The sequence below is a fragment of the Monodelphis domestica genome, chromosome 2 (assembly GCF_027887165.1).
Source record: "Monodelphis domestica isolate mMonDom1 chromosome 2, mMonDom1.pri, whole genome shotgun sequence".
Classification (NCBI taxonomy): domain Eukaryota; kingdom Metazoa; phylum Chordata; class Mammalia; order Didelphimorphia; family Didelphidae; genus Monodelphis; species Monodelphis domestica.
In genome coordinates, this window is record NC_077228.1 from 308,553,951 (window position 1) to 308,579,332 (window position 25,382).

Genomic DNA, 25,382 nt, shown 5'->3' on the forward strand with positions numbered 1-25,382 from the left:
TGCCAAAATACTTTAGCCCTGTGTGTGGTTTAAGGGCCAGCATAACCAAGTTGAGATAAGTGGATCAACAAAAAATTGGTGCTGAGACAATAATCCATTCAATTCCACAATCAGTCCTGAAGACTATTTTTTGATGTATGGAGGGATTGTAAATTCATTTGGGGAAGAAGCTTTACACATAGTTCCTATCTTTGTTTTCTAACTTCCCGAAATTGAAAATATATTGCTGTTTCTGAAGTCATAATTTAAAAGATTTTTGAAATATTTTTTACCTCTCTTAAAAGTTTACTTGCCCCCAAATGTCCTTTTATGACTGGTTGAGACAGAAAAAGTGACAGTGTAATGTAAATCATTGTTTTTATTTCTTAAAATGCCATTTAAATAATTTAAAAGCCCAGTCCCATTAGGTGACTTCTACTTTGTTTCTGAAAGATAAAAAACAAACAAACCCAAAAATTGTTAAAAAAGAAACAAACCCAAAACAAAAAAAAAAAACAAAAAAAAACACTTTTGCAAGCCTGTTTTCCTTTTAGAAGCTACAACATAGACCATCTAATTTCTTAGAAACAATGAATGACTGAGCTTACATTATCTTGGAAATCATGTATGAATTTGTTCTTATTAAATTAAACTCTGCCATCTCCACCTAAAATTCAAAGTTTCCCTAAATTATATTTCTCTTTTCCATTTGTGAATCTATGAACTTTCAGTCACCAATTGGCATAGTTATTCATATTGACTTCATTTTGCTTTGCTGCTAGCACAAATATCATCAATGCTAAGTTCTTTTTTCACATTGGGTGGGTAATCATCATGTACTAGAATTGATTTGAAGTGAAACACTCAAATGTCTTTCAACAAGGGCCAAGATTTCTGTTTTCCTTCCTTTATTTGCAGGCAGTGAACTCATATTATCACACTTGTTCTATAGAGCTGTCATCTAAAAGACCACTAAAGAGTGGGTACATAATTAATTCTTCAGCTCATACATTCAATAACTGTTTTCATAAACACTGCACTTGAGACAAAAATAGCATGATCCATTCTTAGCTTCCCCTCTAAGAATGAATTTAGATCTAGCACTTTCTATAGGCTGTGTTAATGACAAACAATTTATGTGCCACATTTTTGTTTCACTCATTATCCAAATCATTTTTAGTGCTTTACGTAGATGTGCAGCACTTCTTCTAGAACTCCATAAATATATTCAGAAAAAATTTGTCAAATATTTTCATTAATATTCTTTGAATATTAATTCAGTTTTCATTTAATCAGAGATGAATATTCATGTAAAGGGGAGAGACAAATATGGTAGAATGTCTTATTAAGCCACATACTTCAGAAAAAGAAATCTTGTGTAATATAAATTTGAAAGCCAAAGAGAGGCAAAATATAGTCTGATAGAGTGAAAAGATGTATAGTTTTGGAGGTGGAGCACTTCTGTTCAAATCTTACCTCGAACTCAACTTCTTGCATGATTTTGGGCCTTATTTACCTCATATAGAAAAGGAGGGAATCAAATTCAATATCATCCAAGGTATCTTGGAGCATTGAATCTATGATTCTATGATTTTTCCCCTTTAATTTATACAATAGCCATCATTTTGACTCAGGAAGCAGAATATAAGACCTAGTAAAATGTCAGCTTCCTGAGGAAAGAGGACAATTTTGTTTTGATCTTTGCATCCTTTGCACTTAGCACCTCGCCTGGAACATATTAGGTGTATAATAAAAGCTTGTTAAATTGAATTAAAGGATGTAATTTGAGCCCAAAGATGCCTCCTGAAATGATAATCAAGATTCATTAAAACTATGTGAAGAGAAATGACTAGTTGGCATAATGACTGAATCTTTACACCTTTCAATTGGTTTTCAAAGAACATGGTAAATAAAAATTAATTTGGTGGTTTAATATGTGAGCATTTTGAACCTAGGAAACAATTTTACTGGTGAAAATCAAATTCTTCCCCTTCCAGAGCCTTCATTTAACTTTGGAGGTCCCATTGTTCCTTTTAGACAGAAGGCAAAAAATTACATAATTAAAACTAATACTTTTTTCTTATTTTATCTTGCATAATTGGCAGTGAATAAGAGGGTATTATAAAATGATGATATAAATTCCAGGGTTATTAAGTATCCGGTGGCCACTGCACCTCCTAGCTGCCCTTATAACCTAGTTAAATTAACCTAAATTAAGACAATCTTATTGTTTTAAGAAATCATCAGTTATAATCTGAATGTAATCTTTCCTTTTGAGAAATACTCAAATCTCAACATGATTTTCCTGATATGATGGGAGGTAGTGGTGCAAGGGGGAGGAGGTTATGCTTGGAATGAGAGAAAATAAGTTTGAATCTAATTTTGTCACATATAGGGCAAATACAATTTATTTCTTAGCCTTATTTTCTTCTTCTGCTGTATAGGTAAAATAATATTCACCCCTCTGTTCAAGATAACATTTGACTATCTGTGTAACAACATTGTTGTAAGGAAACACAAAGATATGATATAAATAGGCACTATTATTTTTTCATAATTAGCTTATGATTCTTTCTGGCTGTGACATTTTTAATTCTATGGATATATCTTTATAGCCAATAAGTTCACTATCCATTTATGTCTTAATGACTTTGAGCAGTAGTTTGTATCTTGGGCTTTTCTAAATTTATTTCTAAGAATTTCAAGTGAAAGGATTATTGTATTTTTTGTCATTCCAATATAGAGTAATTTTTATATTTAAAAACATTATCTTCATTCACTCAATTAGTCAGTGAGCATCCTTAAATACCACCCATGTGTTAGACACAGTGCCAAGTACAAGGATATAAGAAAGACCAAATAAAAACAACAATAAATAAAAAGTTGCACCTTTTAAGGAGCTCCCAGTCTATTGAGGGTGAAACCATGTAAAGAAGTATGTTGATAGATGATATTGACAAAATAATTGTGGATAATTAATTGAAAGGCACTGGGAAAGACTTTTTGCAGAAGGTTGAATTTTAGCTGGGATTTAAGAGAAGCCACGGAAGCAAGGAGAGATGAAAAGGGAGAGAATTCCAGGTATGACCAATATATTCATCCAGTGAATATACACTAGCCTAAATTTCACTTGTATTATGAAGATTTTCTAAATATTCCTATCATTTCAGCTATCAAGTACCCCTTCCACCAAAAAATACATTTTTATTTCTTTTGTATTTATATATGTGTATTTACACAATAGAAATTATATATATATAAAATTTTCTGAAAAATAAATATAAACCAATTTATATGTAAAAGTTTTGTTATAAACATAGGAAATACTATCACCTTTGATAAACATCAAACTTGAATTTTTTAATAAAATTCATCACCCTGAAAAAAAATTAAAATACACACACACATATATGTATATATGTTTGGTTTTCTTTTAGGGAACTAGGTGAAACAATAGATAGAGTGCCTAGAGTCAGTGAGAATCCTTTTCCTGAGTTCAAATCTTATTTCAGACACTTTCTAGTCATGTGACACTAGGCAAATCACTTCACCCTGCTTCCCTTAGTTTCTTCATCTCTAAAATGTTCTGGAGAAGGAAATAGCAAAGCATTCTAGTATCAGCCAAAAAAACCTCAAATGGAGTCCCAAAAAATCAGGACTGAAAAACAACTTAACAACTGTACACACACACACACCTTTTTATTTCCTCAATATAATTTAAACTCTTGAAAGACAGGGACTGCCTCTTCCATTTTTGCTTTCATTTCCCTAGCACCTCACCTAATGAATGGCACATAGTAGGTGATAAAGAAAGGTTTATACATCTAATGCCCAGTGGACTTACGCGTCGGCTATGGGGGGTGGGGGTGGGAGGAAAAGAAAATGATCTATGTCTTTAACGAATAATGCTTGGAAATGATCAAATAAAATATATTTAAAAAAGAAAGGTTTATAGAACTGAATTAAAAGGAATATCCTCTCAAATTTGAAATACTCTCTGTCTACCATGTCAACTCTTTTAAAAGGTCTTTCTTCATTCCCTTAGTTATTTCATGTGTTGAATATACTTTCATGTACTAAATTGGGAACATGTAGTAACCCCTCCCTCCTCCAATAGAATGCAAACTCCTTTAGAGCAAAGACACATACTATTTTTGTCTCCAATTCTATAGCACATAATAGGTACTCAATATTTTAAAAATTGCTTCCATTTGCCCCTTGTTCTATAGGAAACAGAGGCAGGAAGAATATCCAAGAGACAGTCCTTGCAGTGTAATGGCATTGGCTTCATGATTACACAGAATAACCTCATGTTTAATATTTTAGAAAAAAATATATTTCATTTTTATCAAATGTATGAAAGTCCATTAAGATTAAAGAACTTGGCAAACTGCAAAAAATATCTATCTAGGGTGAGGACTGAAATAACTTTCACATTTTCACAATGTTAAAACATTAATAGAAACTGCTTAGAAGAGGCAGGAGGTTTAGGTAAAGAAAGGCATATTTTTAAAGGAAAGCAGGACTCCCAGATGACAGGAAAAAAGCCAAATTGTGAGCTATGTTCAGGTGACAAAGTTTTCTCAATTATTAGCAGAATTGAAAAATGGCACTCAGAGCCTAGTAGAAGGGTAGAATCTGGTAATGAGCTAAGGTCTTTTTCACTCTTAAACCAATAAAGGCTTACTTCTACGCATTCCTTAGGTTTGCTTTGAAAATTGTTGGAGAAAAATGGTTAGGTCAGTCAAATTCCGTTCTGCCTTCACAGTTTATATTCTAACTCACATCACTTATTCTGTCTACACAGTTAGCCCTTTTCCTCATTTCCCTTATTAGTTAACAAGTATTTATTTTGCTAATTTTCCCAGTGTGCAATCTAGGCCTAATTAGCAGATAAGGCTTTTAAAAAAGGGTGGACATTTTTTTGTTGTTGTTGTTGAATACTATTCCTCACAGGGGGCAATTAGTACAAGTTTTACATAATTTATTGAGGGTTAGAAAACAACCAAGAACTACAGGGGTAAGGTATTTCTCTCATTCTTCACTCCATCTCTTGTTCTCAGAATTAAATTTAGGGTGGCTAAGAAGAGTGTCTTAGAAATAATCTATTTCTATAAAACTGTTCTCATTGAGTTGCTACTTTGGCATCCAAATTTTTCAAAAACCAAATAACGGACGGAGAAAAGATCGTCAATTGTATCCATTACGACATACCATCCCATCTGAAGCTTTGAAATCCAATTCACTTCTTTCATTAATTGCACTGCAGATAATTCTAGGAATTCTATTTCCTCTCCCATATTATAGTGATTTTAGGTCTTATTTCCTTCACATATTTATGGTGAGCATTATCAAATGCCTGACCAACATTGTGAAATTATAAGTTTGAAAAAACATTTTGAAAAGTTGTCTATAAATGACCACATTTAGGGTTTCCCTTTTCTGGTTTGAGATAACATTTGTCGGCTTAAAAGAATGGCAGATCACATCAGATTTGCCAAGGACTTTCTTCGCAACAACTGTATGAGGTAGAGAATAAAAGTATCATCACCATTGTCCTTTGGTCAGATTGATGGGACTTGAACCCAGGTCTTGTGATTCACAGTCTAGGGCTCTATGCATTCCACAAAAATGTTTATATACAATAATCAAGTTAGCAACTTATCACATACTATCTGTTATTGGTCTTAAGGAGAAAGAACTTTCCTCAGAATAATCAGCGCACAGTAAGTACACTATAAAGTTTAATATGGATGTTGGCTATTACTTTCTACCAAACTTGTTCACAGATCTAGATGCTGGAGATAGGACTATCCAGTGGATCTTATTATATTTTCATGTATTATCAGCTACTTTCTATGGAAAGGAAAAGCAGGAGTATATTTCCACATCATTCCTTATCCAGGAGTTCCCAATTATCGTACTTCCTGTATCTCTTGGTTTTTCTGTAAATATTTCCACAGCTCAGCACTCAGCACAGAAGGAAATACATTCTAGATGTTACAACACACATGCACATACATAATAAATGAAGGAAAAATTAATTTTTCTTCTCCAAAACTATACCAATTTTTTTATAACTCAATGGATTAGATATCAATTTGGAATTTCTGGAATATTTCAATAGGATAACACAATTATTTGACAAATTTCTTGTACCTCCCTGACAAATTTCTTGAGACTATGGATACATGTGTCACAGATGGGCAAACTTGTCTTAACATATACCTAGAAATTAGTTTTTCTCAGCAGTCTGGCATCTTGGAAAAAACAGTCAGCTTGGTAGGCAAAGACATATTGTCATTGTTCTCTTCTTTCTAGCCTTCTCTAAATAATGAGGGTACTTCAACTATCCTAGCTTATTCAAAGTTTGAAATCCCCAGGAAAAGCTTAAGATCTCTTTTCCTTTTTTACATGTGATACACAGGTGTAAAAGTGCTACCTACATACAAATAAAGCAGTAGGTTGATTTTGAGAAGTAAAATAAATATATCAGAACTTATATGCTCATATTTTGGTATATAGGAGCAATATATATAATATATTATATATAATTTATGTGTAACTACCTAAATCTAATATATGATTATACATCATATATAAAGTATATGCATAATATATATGGCACTTATTCACTTAAAAGCCACCATAAGAAGTGATCAACATATTGCAAAAAAATATTTCTTTTGTTCAATGTATACACATAAGGCCCATGGCTAAGCACTTCATATTTGAGTATATAGTCTTTCACAATCTGTAGTCATGCTTCTAATGAGACTCACAGTTTTGAATAGAAGAATTTGATTAGAAGAGACCAGAGATGGGTGAACTAATATTTGGTAAAGCAATCATATTTTTTAAAGATAAAAATAATGAAAAGTGAATTTCCAGGAATATTTGTCTAGCAGTTATGAGTTTATTCCAAATTAGGCTTCCCATTTAGATTTAGTTATGTATTATAATTAAAATATTATTTTGAAATTGAAAACATTGAATTTAATAAGGAATACTCCAATGTAGGGAAGAGAGAACAGATCCTGAGGTCAACCCCAAGTCAGGATGACCTGGATTCAAATTTTTCTTCTGACATATAGTAAATATGTGACCATTGGTAAGTCACTTAACTGCTTAGTGCCCCAAGATAATCTCTTAGTATGTGAATTATAGGAGAGGGAATTTTTACATTGTAAGTTCTCTAAACAGATGAGTTCATAGGTATTTTCACGGTGTATGTGTTTGCATGTATACTTGTATGAACATTTGGGATATCTGGATTTAAGTCTTGCTTTTAACACCTATTGATTATGTGGTCCTGGGAAGTCATTTTAACTCTCAGTGCTCTAGTCAATTCTCTAAGACTATAAATTATAAAGAAGGTTCAGCCTGCATTGACATATGGTGATCCTTTACCTGGGAGTTACCTAAACAAATAAAACCAGAGGATTGGTCCCTATCAGTCCTTCAAATGTTTGTTATTTCACTGGCATGGCATTGTTTGTATGGGATCCGAAATAAATTACAAACCTTCCATGCTTTAGTAGATTACTTGATAAAACTGAAAAAAATAATCATCTTGTAACCAACTTTCTGATGATGAATTTCTCCAGTCTTAGCTAGGATAGTCCTGAGTCAGTAAATGTACCTAAAACCCAAAGAAGGATCTGCCAAGGAAACTTCTCCAGTATAATAATGCTTGACAAAACCTTTCTTCCATCTTAATCTTTGAGAACACAGAATGGCTTAGTAGAAGTGTTCAAAACTGTGACTGCGGAAGAAAAAAAATCACAGTAACTATAATTATTGCCTCTCACCAAGTCTTTTGGATGGTTAAGCTGTAAGGGCTTTTGCCTCACTATAAGTATGGGTTAAGTACTTTTTCATTGTTCAGTAAGGAGTTTACAACTTGATCTTCCCCTAAAGTATGCTTAAGTATGGGTGGAGTAATGTTAGAGTTCTCACATTCCTGATCAAGTACCTTCATTGTTTAAAATGGGGAATGGTCTTAACCAAATGTTCTAAGGTGGAGTCTGAGAATTTTTAACATTCACAAGTCTGGGAAATTTTAAGATTCACAGATAGTCCTGAGTCAGTAAATGTACCTAAAGCCCAAAGAAGGATCTGCCATGTAAACTTCTCCAGTATAATAATGCCTGACAAAACCTTTCTTCCATCTTAATCTTTGAGAACACAGAATGGCTTAGTAGAAGTGTTCAAAACTGTGACTGTGGAAAAAAAAATCACAGTAACTATAATTATTGCCTCTCACCAAATCTTTTGGATGGTTAAACTGTATTACTTAGTTTGATATATATGACAGCAGAAGGACAAACCACAGTTGCCAAATCAATAAGACTGACAATTGGCCTATTGAAATACACAAGGCTCTAATCAGAATGCTCTCTGTTGCAATTAAATTTGATCTATGACTGTGATTAATTGCCTTTGAAATTCTGATCAACATTGATCTGGCCAATTTTTAGGTCCTGTCTCCATAAGTCAAATATCATCCTTGAATTACACAAATCAATTTAGGCTTGGATTCTGTAAAAATGAAATTAGGGGGTAATTTTCACATAGTCAGTGACTGATTGTTTTTCTGATTTCATGGGTTTTGTAAAGACAAAAAAGGTCTTACCATAACTGTCATAGGTGTCTTCGCTTGTTCCATGACCATAGTCATAATATTCAGGCACACTGCAATAGATTAAGAGAGAACAATCAATGTAACAAAGATCAGATGGTTTCAGCCCAGAAAAGAACAGATAGGAGATAAAGTTAAAATGTGTGGGCAGAAAAATATCTCAGTACATTCTGGGCATGAAACATGATCCTTGAGAAAAAAAAAAGTAATAAATTAGAGGTTATTGACAATTAATGCCATGTTTTTCTCATACTATTTCACTCCTCTTTCATCTTTTTCCTAAATCTCTATCTCCATCTTCCAATTTATAAATCAAACTTCTCTGAAAACCCAAGCACAATTCTTTAAAAGTATGTCAGAAGGATGGTAATAAAAGGTCCATTCCCAAGAAAAAAGAGCTAAGAGATGACAATGTGTTCAATCATGCATGGTTGTTAATACTGTTTCCTTAAGAAATGGACATCCATCTTATTCTTACCTCCAAATACTGAGATAATATTTATACTTCCCTCTTGATTTTCTAGATATCTATCCACTTTCCAACCATGCAAGTGATTTCAATCAGGGTTTTGTCAGAGGTTTCCATATTTCAATAACTCTACCATAAATGTCTTTAATTTTTTCCCCTTACTGCTTATAGAAACATCATACCAATGGAATGATTTTGGGGGGATAATGGTACAAAAGAAAGGGTCTTCTCTCAGGTTGGTATAGTGTTGCACTAATAAGCCCATCTTTGAGTTACCTCATATAGGAAACAGGAAATTATCCAAGTATTGACCCATATAAGTATTCTGAGAGATGCCTGCTTTCTACTCTTAGTTAAGTCTAGTAAAACTGTCAGGTATAAAGAAAACTCTCAGATATGCTACTTTGCATTAGTTTAGTCTATAAATTGAACTTATTTCCTCTACTCACATCTGAACATGATAATATTTCAATATATAACTGCCCCTAATTTTAAAAAAATGACTTAGTAGTAAATATCAAATGCTTTAGTAGAATTTGGAGTGGGAATGGAAGTGGCAAATTGTTAAAAAAAAAAAAAGAGGCAAGTAGAAGAGTCTGCCAACAAACTCATCCATCTCATTCATTATTGCCACTACCATTGAAGACAATCAATTGATCCCTTTAATATTTTATACTTTGAGCCTCAGGCCTTCAGAAGAGAGAAAAAATATGATATGGGATGGAATGAGGATGGAAAAATAATGGTAAAACTAAAGAAATATTTAGAGATGCACATATCAGAGATAATAAATAAAATCTCTGAAAGAAGAGAGTCCTGAAATTCAGGATAAAAATGTATTTCTGACATAGGAAATGTTATTTCAATTCAATCCAACAAACATTCATGAAGCATTTACTACAAAAGGCATCCCTGATAGGCATTGGAAATATAAACACAAAATAGTTCCTGACTTACAGACTCTTTGGAATAGTAAAGAGGACAATGTGGACACAAAAAAGTTTGGTTCATGAAAATTGATTAGGAAGAATGGATTACTAAGATGGGTAAGTGGCAATAAAGAAAAGGAAAGGGGAAGGCTTAAGGAAGGAGGTAACACTTGAACTGGGCTTTGAATCTAAAGATTGTAGAAGGTTGATATGGGAAGGGAAAACATGAAGGATGGATTGTAAAGATATAATGAGTTTCAAATGCTAGTTTTGAGTTTGGGAACAGCTAATGTTTATAATAATAATTTGGTTGGAATGTAGTATCCTTAAAAGGGATTAGTATGAAATAGAGTGGGAAAGTTGGATGGACTACAGGTTGGGGAAGGCCTTAAATGCAAAGTTCAGGAATTTTTATTTCGTCTAAAATTCAGCATTAGAGAATTACACCACAGAGAAGGACTTTTAAAAGGGGTGGCTAGCTTTCTTCCTTCAGGCAGACATGCCAAAATTTTCTGAGAAAGGGCAGGTAATTCAATTAACAAACAACAAACATTTTTGAAATGGCTAATATGAGTCAGGCAGTATAGTAGGTCCTGAGGTAACAAATACAAAGAATGAAACAATCCCTGATCTCAAGAAGCTTAGTATTATATCAAGAAAAGCAATGGATATGTACATGATTATCTATACTGTACATAGAAAGAGAATAAATAGTGGTAGTCTCTCGGTGACTCAGAATGACTATTGTCTTTGTGCAGTTTCATCTACGGTGTACCCTCATGTGGCTTTGGAGTCCAAAGGCTGAGGTGCAGAGTTTGTGGCACATGGGGCCTGGGACACCAGTTGTTACAGGAGGAGCGGCTGTGGCCGGGTGTCAGCATTTACGCTCAGCAGCAAGACGTCGACGTCACTCATCTTCAAAGGTGGCAGTGGCATGGTGAATGTGGGTTCGCCAGCTGCTTCTGTCAGAGGCAGCGAGTTCTAGTTGCTTTGGTGTCATGCCAGCCCACTTCTAGTTGGACTTTAGCTGATCCTTGAATCTTTTCTTTGGTCGGCCTTGTTTCCTGAGTCCAGCTGACAGTTCACCATAGAATACCTGTCTTGGTATTCGCTGTAGGTCCATGCGGATGACGTGTCCAGACCATCGTAGCTGGGTTCTGAGGACCATGACTTCGATGCTGGTGGAGTTGGCTCTGTCGAGGACTTCCTGGTTGGTGATTCAGTCCTGCCATGGGATCCTCATGATTGACCGGAGGGGGCATTGGTGGAATTGCTCCAGTTGTTTCATTTGCTTCCGGTACAGTGTCCATGTCTCACAACCGTACAGGAGCGAGCTGAGGACCACTGCGTTGTACACTTTGAGCTTCCTCGCAGTGCTTACACCTCTGTGTTGGAGGACTTTGCAGCGCAGCCGCCCGAGTGCCTGGCTGGCCTTTTGGATCCTGGCATTGATCTCATTGTCTAGGGACCCGTCATTGGCGATGGTGCTGCCCAGGTTCTTGAAAGTGTTGCCGTTAGAAAGCTGCGTGCTGTCGATAGTTATGCACAGCTGGTTCATTGGCCTCCCTGGTGCGGGTTGGAACAGCACCTCTGTTTTGCTGAGGCTGATAGTCAGGCCAAACAGTTTTTTTGTGGTGGAGAACCTGTCCACAATGGTTTGGAGATGATTTTCTTGGTGGGCCATGAGAGCACAGTCATCTGCAAAGAGAGCTTCCAGGATGAGTCTCTCTGTTGTCTTTGTTTTGTGCAGTCAGGCGGCGAAGGTCGAATAGTGAGCCATCCAGTCGGTATTTGATGTAGATGCCCAGGTCTAGATCCATCACAGCATGTTGTAATACTTGGGTGAAAAATAGGTTGAATAGCACTAGAGCAAGGACGTAGCCTTGTTTCACGCCATTGGAGATGTTGAAGCGGTTGGAAGTCTCTCCACCAGATAGGACTTCCCCTGTCATGTCGACATGAAAGAGCTGGATCAGTTTGATGAATTTTGCTGAGCAACCGAGCTTGCTGAGGATCACCCACAATGCATCCCTGTTCACTGTGTCGAACGCTTTTGTCAGGTCTATGAAGACAATGTAGAGACTCAGGTTGTGCTCAAGGCATTTTTCCTGCATTTGCCTTACCGTGAAGACCATGTCGATGGTGCTGCGATCTGGTCGGAAGCCACATTGTGATTCAGGCAGGTTCTGCTCTGAAACAGATGACAGGAGTCTGTTGAATATGACACGGGCGAGGATCTTTCCAGCAGTGGAGAATAGTGAGATGCCTCTGTAGTTGTCACAGGCTGTTCATGAGCCTTTGTTCTTATATAGGGCTACGATGGAGGCATCTCTGAGTTCTGGGGGCATATCTTCCTCTTCCCATATGCTGGTCAGCACTATGTGGAATGCCTGGAGTGCCTTTTCATTTAAGGCCTTGTACACCTCGGTTGGGATCCCGTCTTTACCGGGTGCCTTGCCTGCACTCATTTGTTTAATGGCTTTTTGGACTTCCTCTATTGAAGGAGGGATGTCAAGTTGTTCAATGGTGCGGTTTTCGGGGATCTGGTCAAGGGCGTTTTGGTCAACTTAAGAGGGTTGGTTGAGAAGCTGACTGAAGTGTTCTTTCCACGTGTTGCTGATGCCTTTTTTATATTTTATGAGAGTGTCACCATCAGAGGATAGCAAGGGAGTGGTGGTGGGTTTTAATGGCCCATAGACAGTCTTGAGGGCACTGAAAAATTGTTTGTAGTTTTTCGTATCAGCAAAACTCTGGATTTCTTCTGCCTTTTTTTCCCACCATTGGCCTTGCATCTTCCTGATCTCACGCTGTGCCGTGGCTTGGAGAGACTTGAATCTGTCCTTTTTAGGAGCAGAGTTTGGGTTATTTTGCCACTCCATAAAGGCTTTGTTCTTTTTGCTCAATAGGTCTTCAATAGCAGTGTTGTTCTCCTCGAACCAGTCCTGGTGGTTGCATTGTTTGGGGCCTAGGACTGCCTTTGATGTTTCCTTCACTGCGTCTCTGAACTGGTTCCACTTCTTGATTGAGCTTCCAGTGAGTGGTCCCTTGGCAGACAGCTTGTCGTCCAGGCAGGACTGGAATGTTTGCAAATAAGATGGATCTCTAAGACGACTCACGTTGTAAAATGCGCAAACTGTCTGGGCACGTTTTGGATGGCAAGACACAATGCACATTTAAAGAGTCGCTCTAACCAATCGGTGGTCTGTCCAGCATTCAGCTCCTCTCATGGCTCTGATGATCTGTACATCCTGGATGTCTCGCCGACGTACAATGATGTAGTCAATGAGATGCCACTGTTTTGATCGTGGGTGCATCCACGTTGTTTTATATTTGTTTGCCATTCTGAACACAGTGTTCATGATGGTGAGTTAGAACTCTGAGCATTTGCTGACTAGCAGTAGGATGTTGTTGTTCATTTTGCCCACGCCGTGTTTGTCGAGCACTCCTTTCCATCTTTCATGGTCCTGCCCAACGCGGGCGTTGAAGTCTCCCAGTAGTATCAGCTTGTCATTTATGGGCACTGAGTGCAGGATGGCACTCAGGTCAGAGTAGAACTGCTTGATGGTCTCCTCTGTGCTGGTCAGTGTTGGGGCATATGCGCTGATGATTGTGGCATGCCGGTCTTTGCTGAGAGGCAAAAGGATCTTCATGAGCCTCTCGCTGATGCCCACAGGCAAGTCTGGCAGCTGTTTGAGCAAACTGGTCTTGATAGCCAGGCCAACACCGTGGATTCTGCCTTCATTTGAGGCTCTACCTTTCCAGAAGAAGGTGTATCCAGTGGTGGGTTTGCTGAGTGATCCCTCTTCTGGTAAGCGTGTTTCGCTTAAGGCTGCGATGTCGATGCTATATCGCGCCAGTTCTTTACCTATTAGAGCTGTTCTTCTCTCAGGTCTTGTGGTATTCTCTCTATCAAGTAATGTTCTGATGTTCCATGCTCCTAGTAGGAGTTTCTTTGTATTTTTTCTTTGATTTTGACCGCTTCAAGGGGATTACCCACCAGCTGTGGTGTGCTGACCGGGTGTTTGTAGGGCAGGCAATGTTTGGGACAGCTTTTCTAGTCCCCTCCCTTGATTAGGGTGAGCAGTGCTGTCCTAGAGAGGGCTGCTCAGTCGCCCAGGATGCTGCCGAACGTCCCTGCTGCCCTAAAGGGCCAAGCGACCACTGGTCCGTGGGCCGCCTACGTGCAGGATCGTGACTACAACTGCCAGTGGTCACCTCCACCTGTTGCGTGGCCACTCCCCCATTGCCACAGGTCTTTTGAAGAGGGTGGACAGGGTTAGGATAGATGAGTGTGCACAAAGATACTTGTGCGTGAAGGAGATTTAAGTGGAAAAGTCGATGCGCAGAGACAGTCCCACTCTCTCAGCATTGGAAGCCTGGGTCCAGTGGCACGAAAAATTGGTCTGGAGACTTCCTCAGCTGCATTGGATGGCCATGTTGTCTTTTGTGCCCCAACACGCCCTGAGCACTCCACAGTGCTTTGCTGTGTCACCATCTCAGCAGTTGAATCTTCTTGTTGGTTTCTTCCATCTGTTCAGCCAAAGCAGTCTTCACATGCTGGGTGAGCAAAGCCTTGGTTCACCAGGGGTCCACGACCCGATGGCTACCCTCACAAGGTTTAGCCGGCCTGTCGAAGCCGTTGCCCGGGGTGTGGCCGCTGCCACATGCTAGCAGCTACTGGGAGCCACAAGTGAGAGCTGGGTGTCAGGTGAGGGTCAGAGGCTGGAGAGCTGCCCTAGGAGGGCACGACAAGCCCTCCATACCAGAGATACTACCCCTCTCTGACCACTAAATATCAGGGAGCTAAATACATTTATTAGGGAAGCCATAGTGGAGGCTGTGAGTAATCATATTTTTCTGAAAACCCAATGACTAAAAAGTAGAAAAGACCTGAACAAAGATTTACTTTCTTCTTTTTGCAATTCATATGTAGAATCTAATACTTTTTAGATTCACCACCTCTAAGTAATAAGTTATTGAGAGAGTTATTATATTAATCAACTCATAAGATGGCCCAGATGTGGCCAGCATAGGACTCAAGCATTGTAATTTAAATATGAGCAGTTCTGTTTTATGATGATTTTTTTATGACAGCAAGAAGAAGATGTTGGGGCTGACAGTAACTTCCCTCCTTCCTTTACACAATCAGCAGTCTCCTTGTAAATGAGTCTCCATCTGTTTTCCTAAAGCATGCTCTATAAGCTTCCATCATTTGGCCATGTACACTGGGATAATTGCCAAGAACAAATACAAACCAGCAGCAAAGAGAATAAACATCTAGGCATTAGAGCTAAAAGAGTCCTTAGAAATAATCTAATCCACCTACCTCATTGTGCAGATAAGGAAATTAAAGTACAGAGATGGAAGTGAATTATCTCAGGTCATAGAATAGGAACAATAAACCAGCAGAAGTGGAATTGGAATTCAGCTCTTCTAACTCCAAATTCACTTTTCAATAGAGGTTTCAGGCTTGCATTAGGTTATAATTTAAACTTTAGTTGATGAAAGAGGTTAGGAAAAGTTAGAGAAGCAGAGAATCTGTATAAAAAGTGTTAGTGTAAATAGAACAGAATGGATGGCTTCAACATCTCAAAGAGTAACTTTAATATAGGGATAAGGATTAGACAAGTGATTTCATTGCCTTAGGGAACTCCTGGGTGAAGAAACTCTTTGCAAATGCTAGTTCTGATATTTTTGCAACTTAGAGTTTTAAAGAATTTAAAGAATTACCTATAGTACTTAGGGGTTAAATGGCTTGTCCAGGGTCACTCCAGCAAGTACAAGAAGAAAAGACTATGTGGTTTTGGGGATCACTCTGCGTACTACAAGATTCTTTTCTAGTTTTCATATAGGTATTAATAATATCCAGAACATCATTTGATATGAGATACAAGGAATTTAATGTGAGTGATGACACTTATGGTACTGTAAAAAAAACAAGGAAAACACAGGAAAAAACTGAAACACATCAATTGACATCAAGAAGAACAGGATGGATTAAAGCTGGATTCCTCAAGAACTTTTAAACTCCTCTGTTGCAGTTGATAAATGAATCACTATTTAAAGCTTTATCATTTAGATTTAATCCATTGTTCTATTCAGAAATCCTCAGTGAAACTCAAATGGAATTAAATCATAATTTTGTATGATCAATGATGTATAATGTAACCTATTACATATACAGAGTATACTATAGGATCATAGTTTTAGATATAAGGGAGGTCACAGAAGTTACCAAGTCCAAAGCACCATCATTTTACAGAATAGGAAGCTGAGATCCTCTCAAGGTCTTTTATTAGAGGTGGCATTTGACCACATACCTTTCAATTTAATATGCTGTACTCTTTCCACTCTAATTTTCATTAACACTGCTACCTACATAAAAATCAGTAGCTTCTATGCAAAAAGTAGAACAGCTTATTAAATTTTGTCTACATGTTAATATAAAAATAAAAATATATAAGGTATTTTTAGGTGTACCCATATGTCTTAAATATTAGCTACAAAAGCCACAAAGGAAATAAGGCTTTTGGCTAGCAACTTGGATCAAGCTGAGAACAAGATTCAAAACACTAGAAAATAAAATGTAGTTGATTATAAAATTCATTTCCTCAGTTTGACATTTTCACTTAGCATTTACCTTTTTAAGTTATCAATGTGATACAGAACTAAGTAGGAATAAATTCAAAAGAGAGATGAATTAAGATGAAATTATTAGTCTAGGAAGACCAAAATATTATGTTCACCACAATCAAGTTCTTTTTTACAAAAAAAATGAACTCCTGGTGAGTCTTACTTCAGAATTATAATGGTGTTTACATTTATATAATGATCCACAATCTACCACTCAGTGTTCAGAGAAATTGCCTAGATAGCACACCTTTACAAAATTCAAAATAACTAATCAATTTTGCAAACTATTTTACCGCCATATACTAAATCAGTATTACATCTCAGTGAAGATTGGCAGTATTACAAATGGTAATGTTAAGATATAGATTATAGATACAAATCAGTTTTATTGAATTTGTGGTATGGGAGACAAGAAGATGATTGAATAAATTACAATAACTACTTATTTTATCTACATAATGATTGAATCCTGAAGTGAGAAAGAAGCTTTTAATCCAACTTCCTCATTTTATACCTAAAGAAGTCAAGCGTCTGAGAAGTTCATTGATTGGGTCAAAATCACCCAAATAGTTGGCAGCAATATTCATTCTTGTAACTTAATTTTTCACCATACTCTGCTCCTTCTCTATTCTAAATCCCCAATGAGACATGAAACAAATAAACAACAACCTTCTTACAATTTTGCATAGTCGAAAGACAGCTAAAAACATAATAGTTGGCCCAAATCTGATGTCAAAAAATGAGACCTATACTCCTCCAAATTCTAACGCAAATGGTCATTTCTGCCTACTTAATGGTGTCATTTATTACAATCTTTTATCAGACACTGAAAATAAGGAAATGATGAGGCCAGAGGTCATGTTTAAGTATTCTCCTTTATAATAATTAAGATAGGAAACAATTTTGCTCATAATATTCTGAATATTGACTAATAATAAATGCATGATAAATATTCCTATTTCCGTAGTGAATCTTTAATAATGAAACATATTGACTTGCTTCCTGTGTGAAAAATGTACCATTGATTGGCTTCTGACCCATAGTAACACAATATTGAATTCATTCATTGAACTAAATGCACTGATATTTATACTATATACATAGGCTTGGTTGATAGCCAAATATAGTTTGTTAACACAGGACTATGCTTGAAAAATGAAATAATAATATAAGAGGTCAATAAAAACACAAAGAGTTCCATGAGTCAGTGTTCAAGGAGGATTAGGACCTCTGGTGTGAGGACATGCCCATTTGGGGTCCACATTGCACTCAACTCTCTTCTAAGGCTCTAAGACAGGGTAGCATGTACCCTGATGAATCATCTTGGCAGACAGGCTAAATCTCGTTGAGAGTAACTGATGGGTCACAAATCCACTAATGAATTGGGGGGTGGGGGGTATCTCTCCTAACCTCCTGAACACTCTCTTTGGCAGAATGGGTGGAGAAGAAGAGTTGGTCCCTGTGGCCATGAAGGCAACTGAAGCAAGTACCACGGAATGCTTAGAGCTCATTCAGACATGGAAGAGCCATCATCAGTCTTCCTGACTTTTGTCTTGCCATTGGACTTGAATGACTTTGGAAGAAAGTGAGGCTGACAACATTATGCAGCTTTAGCTCACTTAAATTTATGCATTCAATAAGTAAGACATTACTCTGAGATGCCAATGGTCCCCTAACTAAATGCCTGAAAAACAAGTACATGCTAAATGAATTCCACAGACAATACACGCTTTGTTTGATTTCTGAGACCAGTGAGATTGCCTGGAATTGAAGAGGTTAAGAAAAGATTCATTTAGTAAATGAGGCTGGGGAGCAGCTGAGTGGCTCATTGTATTGAGATCCAGGACCTGGATTCAAATGTGGCCTCAGATACTTCCTAGTTACATGATCCTGGGCAAGTCACTTAATGCCTATTGCCTATCACTCACCACTTTTCTGCTTTGGAAGGAATACACAGTATTGATTCTAAGATAGGAAGTAAGGATTTAGTGGGGGTGTGGTGGGGAGGTGCCTGATGTGTGTCTAGGTAGGTAAACAGGATTTAGATGATTGGGAAAAGAGGAAGAGTGTTTTCTAGGTAGGCAAAATATGTGATGTTGGAAGTAAGAATGTGATAGCATTATAATTATTCCTCTTCTGGCTGTACTGCAGACTTTTTTTTTCAAAATACTTTGGCATCCCACTCATCCTTCTTGTTTGAATATAAATCATTCTGATTCAGAGATTGGTTTTTTGATTTCCTATACATCTTTTAAGTAGAAGGAAGGAGAAAAGAATAAGCATTTATGTAGCACCTTCTATGTTCTATGGGTCAGACTCTGCTGAAGCTCTCTTTGTAAGTAGTATCTCATTTAATTATCAAACTGAAGCAAACAAAGGTTAAGTGACTTACCTAGGGTTATAAAGCTAATAAATATCTAAGGTTGGATTGGAGCACAGCTCTTCCTGATTCCAGACCAATTACTTCTGCTGGGACATGGAAAATAAGACTAGCAACATCTGAGGAAGAAATACTGCAAAACTTTTCCCTTATAAGATTTGCCTCTTGTTAAGGTAACAAATGGGCAGCTAAGTAGTACATTAGATAAAATGCAGAATTGGCCCCAGACACTTACTAGCTGCCTGACTGTGGGCAAGTCGCTTAACCCTGTTTGCCTAAGTTTTCCTATCTGTAAAAAAAGGCTAGAGAAGGAAATGGCAAACCCCTCCAGTATCTTTGCCAAGAAAATCCTAAATGAAGTCAAGAAGAGAGGTATAGGCCTGAAAAATAACAAAAAGATTAAGGGAGACGATAGTCTTAAAGAAAACAAACTCTAATTATGTATAATAATATGTATAAATATGTTTTGTAATGTCAAAGGATTGGAAATTGAGGAAGTGCTCATCAATTATGGAATAAATAGACCTCTCTTGGAGGATGTTAGAGACTTTTATTTTTTTAAGTGTAAAAAAGGGTAAGAGGAGGTTCTTGGAAAGGCACATGCAAAGATAATTTTTGAGAATCTGGTTTAACTTGGCACCAACATGATAAAGAAGCTCTTTGACTTTGTATGTGTTTCAAATATTTTGTTAATGTCATCTACTCTGTGTATACACGTGTGTTTTACTATACTACAGAGGACTCTCAGGATCTCTTTTGCTCCTCGTACACAGTGACGGAAGTAACTGCAATCCGAGGACTTTTTACAAACTGGAAGAGCAAACCACAGGAATTCAGTAGTCAGTTAGGCTAGGTATTATATAGCAAGCTCAACGTGTAAGCAGTGACCTTAGAAAGACGTTTAGGACCCCAGCCCAGAAAAGTGGAGACAAGGACACATTTGGCAGAAATCCACATTTAGATACAAGCTTTTTGGGAACAAAACTGTGGGGAAAACTAATGAAACAAAACATATTCCCACAGAGACCTATGTGGTGGGAGTGGAAAGTTTTTTCTTTGTTCTCAGTATGCCCTTGAAGTGAATATCCTTTTGTAAAAACTTACTGATATTTAGGAGTTCACTTTTCCCAATTCCCTAACAATGAGTGTGCATAGGCTGGGGCTTTAGTCTATTGTAGGAGAGAAGAGACAACCTAGAACCTCTCAGGGTATATTAGAATTATAATGGAGAGACAGCCCTGGTTTGTGGGCAAAGAGTCAGAGCAAATACACTACAGGTGTAAACTTTGTTTTTGTTTTTGTTTTTTAAATCAACCTTTACATATTGTCTTAGATTGATAAATATTGGCTCCAAGACAGAAAAGCAGCTAACAAGGCCATTGGGGTTTCTAAAGTTGTATTTTAAAAATCAATGGGTGGATTCAGGAAAGCAATTTGGAATTATGTGCAAAGGGCTTTAAAAGAATGCTTGCCCTTTGATCCAGCCATACTATTGCTGGGTTTATACCCCAAAGAGATAATAAGGAAAAAAGACTTGTGCAAAAATATTCACAGATGTACTCTTTGTAGTGGCAAAAAATTGGAAAATGAGGGCATGCCCTTCATTTGGGGAATGGCTGAACAAATTGTGCTATCTGTTGGTGACGGAATGCTATTGTGCTCAAAGGAATAATAAAGTGGAGGAATTCCATGTGAACTGGAACAACCTTCAGGAAGTGATGCAGAGTGAAAGGAGCAGAACCAGGAGAATAATGTAGACAGAGACTGATACATTATAGCACAATTGATTGCAATAGACTTTTCTACTAGTAGCAATGCAATGACCCAGGACAATCCAGAGGAATTTATGAGAAAGAACTCTATCCACATCCAGAGAAAGAACTGTGGGGTCAGAAATGCAAAAGAAAAACATATGATCCAGCATGTGGTTAGTTTTGGCATTAAAAGATTACTCTATTGCAAATATGAATAATATGGAAATGGGTTTTGAATAATGATACATGTATAACCCAATGGAACTGCTTGTCAGCTCAGGGAGTGGGGAGGGAAGATGGGTGGGAAAAATCATGAATCACGTAAGCATGGAAAAATATTCTAAATAAATAAATCTATGGTTGAAAAATGAATTTGAGAAATTATGTATAAAATCAGAAAACTAAATTGCCCAGGGTCACACAGTTAGGTAGTGTTTGAGGCTAGATTTGAACCAAATAACTCACATCTCCAGGCCTGGTTCTTTATCCATTTGGCCACCTCATTGCACCTAAATATTGATTTTAAATGGAAATTCTCACACTGGGGCATCTACCCACTCACACACAATATACACAGAGTAATACAACAATGTTATTTGCAAGTAACATATTCTTTTGGTAGATATAGATCCTATGAATGATGTCACTAAGAGAAGAAAGTTCTACTAGTATACTATGCACTTATTTCCAATTCTCAAGATGGTCTCAGGAAGAATTGACTGACCTCTAACATTGCTAAAGTAAAAGAATTTGCATGTTTTTATCCAAATAGTGAAATTTTACATTTATACAAAAGAAAAGGGACACAGTGATTTAAAGAATTATTTCTTTATATAAAGAACTATTATATATAACTTTATGTAAAAAATTATTCTCCTCCTGAGTAGCTGAATTTGTTTGAATTTGGGTTTTTGAATTGAATAAACAAGGAATAACTCCTGAATTAACTCTCTGATGATTACTACTTTAAGGAGATTGCAGTGAAGACTCATAAAATCACATCTTTGGGACTTGGTGACTTGATTGATTTCAGTACTTTAGAAATTAAATTCTTTGAATAATTATAAAAAGGTAGATATAAGAAATATAATTTTGATGCATTCCAAGTATGTTGAGGAAGTATATGAAAGGAAAAAAATTCCAAATGTCACTTAAAATGATTTTTGTTAATATTTTCTATTCATTTTAAAATCACTGGCATTCTGAGACTTCATTCTGAGTTTAAGAGATGGTAGTGTTGACATGATTAAGAACTTCAAAAGCAGAAATGTTTTGGTCAATATAGTATTACTTAGTTCCATGATATTACACATAATTTCCACAATTCATTTTTCACCCATAGATTTTAAAAAGAGGACTTTTAGAAAGTAATCAGAAACTGCAAACTTGAAAACAAAGCAAACCACCACAACAAAAATCTATTTTGGTATTAGGAATGAAGAATACAAATATTATTGGGTATTTCATTGAGAATTCAATGTCTTGATGTTAACATAGTTTGGAAAGAATTACTTTGGCAGGAAATTAAATGATAGCAAATTTTAAGTCATTTTGGGTAGAATCGTCTTTTTTCCACTTACAGTAAAGAAATGAAAAAATACATATATTCTAAAGAACCCATCTCTATTATTAATATTGCATTCAAAAGAGAAAAGAAGGCCATTTTTCCCAAATGTAAAACCATTCTGCAGCAGAATGAAAAATCAAATTACATGTAGGACTGATTGTTTTCATAAAGAACTAACAACTGAATAGACACTTTAATATTGTAGATGTAAGTACCATAAATGTTTTCAAAATGTTTCTGGAATAGGGTCAAGATTGTTTTTACCTTTTTTTTTTATCTTCTCTTGACCCTCGACCCCCAATTGTATTCCAGAATGAATATTCTCAGAAATCTCATACTGGGTTGTACAGGAATCTTGTCTTCCAAATTGACAGGTTTATAAATTAGTTGTCAGTTTCTTCTTTGGACTTTGAAATATTGGCCTGTTCTTCAAGAACACAATTCTTTAGAATTTCAACTTAGTACCCTAAGCACAATATACTTTTTGCATAAATCTATCTACATGTTATCTGACAACCATGCACAAGATTTCATTTCCCGCAGCTATGCCTTTGTACAGGCTGTTCCGTTTTCTGGGATTTTCCTCTCTTCTAGCCTCTGCCTCTTAAAATTCCTTGGTTCTTTCTTGGCTCAGCTCAGGAGGACTTTCATGATTCCTTATGTAAAAATGGAGACTTGAATCCAGGACTTCAATCCCCAGAAGTCCTTGCTCCAATTCCCCAGAATGCCTTGTAACCTCACCTGGGCCTAGAGCGAGATAGGGTATTTAACCTGGTTGTAAATAGGCTCTGGCCTCTTTCCTACTTCCACTTGGGAACAGACACGGCTCTCCACCTAGCAGGCAAGATGTAAGTGGTCGTGAATAGGCTCTTCGGGCCTAAACACGTGCCTATCTTACTTGTATTTTCTTTATATTTTAATCTTCAATAAACCTCTAAAAATATAATACTCCTTGCAGAGAAACTAATTTCTACCTTCCTCAGTTTCCCTAAATTTTAATCTTTACACTTAATTAACAATCAACACACTATACCCTAACCCAACACTATGATATCATTGGTCCTCTGCACATATGACAAAGTGAACAATTCCACAGTTGATATTGCTCGGCCTCCATGAAATTATATTGATTTTCTGCATATTAGGTATTGAATTAGGATTATGAGATCACAGACCTAGATTTATAAGAAGATTCAGAGGGAATATAGGCCAACCCCATCATTTTAAAGATTAGGAAACTGGGGTACAGAGTGGTTAAGTGATGTGACTGTAGTTGCAAAGGTAGAAAGTGACAGAGGGGTAATTTGAAATTAGGTATCCTGACACCAGTCAACTATCTTTCTGCTATCCAAAACTTATATCCCTAACAGCACCTGAAGAAATTCTACTCTTTGGAGTGTAAACCTCAAATTTCCTTAGACTTATAATTGTTGAAAATTTCACCATTGGGATATTTCATACTTGGAAAATTTCTTACTGATAGTCTATTGGAATGGGAACTCCATTGGCATGGGAGGTTCCTTTCTCTTCCCTTCTTAAGATTACTTTAGGACAGAAACCTTTTGCTGAACAATGGAAAGGACTTTGACCTATGCTTAAGCATAGAACAGGAATTTCTTTGAGTCTTGATTGATTTTAGAATTGATACAATGGAGATACTTGGAATAAATCTCCACCCTACTCAGTCCTAATAGGATTGAGTAAGGGCTGCAGCCTAGATCAAAATTTAATTATTCCAATCTCTACCATACTCAAGTTAACAGGATTTAGAAAGGGCTGTAGCAAAGGAGTATAGATTTAATCATTTGAAAATATGACCTTCAACAGACATGTGCAAAAGCCAGAAACCTCTGGGCGGTCCTGGGTTAAGCAAGAGCCTCCATTGACAGGGAAATTGATGAAGAGTGATTGGTAGATGTGAGGACTGAGGGGAGGCAACTTGGATGGTGTCCTTAAAGATAGGAGGGTCTGGAGACTGGAGGAGGTGTTTGAGTTTTTGGTCGGTGTGGTTCCTGGGCTCTGGGGAAGCTTGCTCTGAAGGAAGCTGAAGGTGGGGGCCTCTGAGACTGTTTCTCCATTTTGGTCACTTGAGTAATAGGGACTGATCTCCTTTCTTTGCCCCAGCTATCTAAGGGCTTGGGCCTTTTGGCCCAGCCTAAACAGAAGGGGTATTTAAGCCCTATTCCCTTCTCTCCCCCTTCTCTCTCTATATATATCTCTAATTCCTTTCTTGCTCCTATTGTAATTAAACTCCAAAAAAGGCTGACGGCTGACTTGAGTTTTTCAATTAGGAATTACATAGCTGATTCCTTGGCGACCTTAAATTAATATATATCAGTCTTTTAAAGTGATTCCCTTGTAACAGGAGTCTAGGATCCTCTAGTTATTGCCTTCATATCCCCAACATCTAACATATTTGTTGTTCAGTCACTTTCAGTCATATCTGACTTTTCATGACACCATTAAGGTTTTCTTTACAAAGATATTGGAGTAGTTTCTAATTTACTTCTCCAGCTCATTTTACAGATGGGGAAACCAAGGCAAACAAGGTTAAGTGACTTGTTAAGGATTATGCAGGTCATATTTGAACTCAGGAAGCTGAATCTTCATGAGTTCAAGCCCAATACTCTATTTGCTCAGACTAGCTGCCCCTCAATAAAAACTAGCCAAGAAATATTCCATATAGAAGGTTTCAATCAAATCCCTAAGAATGACAGTAGTCCTATTAGTGCTATCCTCTGCACAATGAGGTACAAACACATCTCTTTTTACCCTCAATTTGCATAGAATTGTTATAAATGTTCACATTCAGAAATACTATATAATTGATATACATTTCTCTTTCTTGAAATATTCAGTAACTATGAAAATTATCTTAAATTTTAGCTGGTGGTGTTTAAGTATTAGAGTAGAAAATAAATGCTGATTTAAGGTGAGGGAAGTGACATATTTAAACTCTATGTGAATTACGGCTCAAGATGGATCAGCTATATAATACAGAAAATTGATCCATTCTGCAATGATTCCTAT

At 36.8% G+C, this 25,382-nt stretch overlaps 1 protein-coding gene across 1 annotated transcript in view; it reads right to left on the reverse strand.

Annotated features, from left to right (window-relative positions):
• The window catches only part of KHDRBS2 (KH RNA binding domain containing, signal transduction associated 2), an 811,868-nt gene that overhangs the window by 15,017 nt on the left and 771,469 nt on the right, over positions 1-25,382 (reverse strand). The window contains exon 8 of the mRNA XM_001364943.4: positions 8,615-8,673. Coding sequence (XP_001364980.1) covers positions 8,615-8,673 — 59 coding nt within the window. The remainder of the gene's footprint in view (positions 1-8,614; positions 8,674-25,382) is intronic.